At 38.0% G+C, this 2,876-nt stretch overlaps 1 protein-coding gene across 1 annotated transcript in view; it reads right to left on the minus strand.

Moving 5' to 3' along the window:
* LOC103192009 (multidrug resistance-associated protein 1-like) overlaps positions 1-2,876 on the minus strand; it is a 197,748-nt gene that overhangs the window by 37,862 nt on the left and 157,010 nt on the right. Inside the window, exon 21 of the mRNA XM_007934913.1 lies at positions 1,915-2,070. Within this exon, the coding sequence (XP_007933104.1) occupies positions 1,915-2,070 (156 nt within the window). The remainder of the gene's footprint in view (positions 1-1,914; positions 2,071-2,876) is intronic.

The raw sequence follows: 2,876 nt of genomic DNA on the forward strand, positions 1-2,876 counted from the left end.
TTTGGTCAATTTTAGACTGCAGAAGTTGGGAAAAAATCTTCAATTTTCTCATCTTTGGCTTTAGTGGTTGTTGCATGAATTTGAAAAACACTAGTATTAACTCATCTTCCTTATAGGTGTACAGGTATTATCTTATCACAGACAGCATTGTACTTCAGGACAGATCTTGAAACATTCTTTGTGACAATGAATGCCACACCATTCCTCTTCATTTCTCATTCCTAGTTGTCTGATTCAAAACGGCCAAAATCCATTCATTTCAGCTCATTAAAGCCTAGGTTGTCAATCTTTATTTGTTCATCTCATTTTCGACAACTTCCAAGTTTCCTAGATTCATACTTCGTACATTCCATGTTCTGATTATTAATGGATGTTTGCAGCTGTTTCTTCCCATTTTGAGTCATGCCACATCAGCAAATGAGAGTCCTGAAAGCTTTACTCCATCCACATCATTAAGGTCGACTCTACTTTAGGAGGCAGCTCTTCCCCAGTCATATTTTGAGTGCCATCAGCTCTGAGGGGCTCATCTTCTGGCACTAAATCAGACAATGTTTCAAGGCTATTCATAAAGTTTTCCAGTAATATATCAGGCATTTTTTCACTGCTATTCATAAGGAGTTCATGCGCCAATTCTTTGATAAATAAATGGCCCCCTCCTTTTTCTGAGTCTGTTTTTGTCTGGAAGCTCTGCTGAAACCTGACCCTGTTGGTATTTGAAACACTGGTGGCACAGCCTCCAGCCTCACAAAAACATGCAAGCCATCACAGTATGACAAATTGACAGACAAGTGGTGGTTTAGTGTTCTTAAACAACCATTATTAGATAACTGGTATGGAGAAAACTCTTTGCTACATGTTAAAAACAACCAGACAGACCTAAGGGAAGTAGGTCAGTTATACAACCAAGTTTGCACCTAAATATAACTAGAGGAAAAAAAAAATTTTTTTTTCCTTAAAAAAACTCCTGTACAAGCACAATTACAAGTAATTTTTTACCCATGGTCTTGGATTGCGGACAATAAGGACTGGTGAGGACTGTAGAGAGCTGGATGGAACATATCCTGAATTAACAGGGCCATCCTTCATCAATCCCAGATAATTGTTACAAACTGAGAATGAAAATAAAAATTTGTGAGATCGTGCTTACCCCCAACCTGGGAAATATTCAACTTTGAAATTTTGTGTAAAATCCCTTACTTCATAAAAACATTGATAAAGCTAGACATAAATACATTTCAGGAAACGTTAAGTCCTCATGGGAGCTCTGGTGGCGTAGTGCGTAAGGCATTTGACTGCTAACCAGAAGGCTGGCAGTTCAAACCCACCAGTCACTCCTCGATAGGAAGGTTGGGCAATCTACTTCCATAGTAATAATGCCTTGGAAACCCAACAGAGGGGTGGCTATGAGTCGGGTCTGACTCAATTGCAGTGAGTTTTTTTTTTAGTTTTATGGCCTTATAGCTTGTGCTTTTACAAACAAACTCTGTTGTATGCTAAATGTTCTGAAATAGCGAGGCTCATGGCATCTTAGGGCTGCATGGAAACTGCCTAGATCAGGGATTATATTATGGAGGTCACAGAGCACTCTGTGTTGGTGATTAAGGTAAGATACTTTCCCCTACATAAATATACAAATGCATATACATTCAAAACTCATCTCTGCAGTGCAAGACTCTTCCTACACAATTCTTCCTTCCCCCTCCACTTTGGAGATCAGACCTACATTGTTATCTGAGGGCTTTTCCCCCTTATCTTTCACAGGCATTACCTGTAATAAATCTGTGGCATATCTAATCCATCTTGGAGTCTGCTTCTTTGAGAATCTGTACAATATCAGGTTTAAGTATATCGGAAACTATATTTGACTATACAGACTCATAAGTTATCAATACAAATATAAATCCATGTACTTACTTGTATAGTGAAATAGATGAAAACCAAGGGAAACACTCCCAGAATAAACAGTGGTAAAGCTGCCACAATGACCAAAATAGTTCCAATAACATCCAATGTACAATTCACCCAGGTTCGTAAGTAGTAATGGAAACGTATATCAATTATAAACATGTCCTGAAAAATTTGATATTGAGTCACATTATTTTTAATTTTTTATGGTTTAAAATGAGGACAAGGAGAAACATATCATTCAATCAAAAAAAGGAAAAAAAAAGTTTATCCAAATGTAACATTCAAATGATTAAATAAGTTTACATCCATGGGTTTAGCCAACCCCACCCCACCTCATGGTCAATTAATTGTCCCAATTAAAAAGGTGTTCTAGAAACAAGCAGCCTGTAATCAAGAAATCTGTATTTCCTAATGACAACTTGTTTTATACAACTGAAGTCAAATTTTATTTAAAAAATCCCCAAAATGCCATAATCATTAGCCTACCATTATTCACTACTCATGACTTGTAAACACTACTGTGACATTCATGTTCTTTGAGAATATGTCCAATGGCCTTACTGAGTAGCAGGATCTTACTCATATTAGAAGAGGCAGAAAAGCAAAATGATCATTTATAAAATTAGAAACTAACAATGGGAAGGAGAGAACAAGGTAATGGACACAGACTAATTCACGCCGTGCTGTAAATAACTTAATAAGGCACTATCTGTGGTCTTAGGTATGGCATAGAGATCACTGACAATAGGAAAACCTTGAACTTTGAAGAGATGTTGTTGTTGTTGTTTTGTGCCATCTAGTCAGACCGGACTCATAGAGACCCCTCCTTGGGTTTCCGAGGCAGTATCACCATGGAAGTAGATTGCCCCATCTTGAAGGGATGTTGTTGTTGTTATGTGCCGTTGAGTCGGCCCCGACTCATAGCGACCCCTCCTTGGGTTTCCGAGGCAGTATCACTACGGAAGTAG

The sequence above is a fragment of the Orycteropus afer genome, unplaced genomic scaffold (assembly GCF_000298275.1).
Source record: "Orycteropus afer afer isolate SDZICR_OR568_19922 unplaced genomic scaffold, OryAfe1.0 scaffold00022, whole genome shotgun sequence".
NCBI lineage: Eukaryota > Metazoa > Chordata > Mammalia > Tubulidentata > Orycteropodidae > Orycteropus > Orycteropus afer.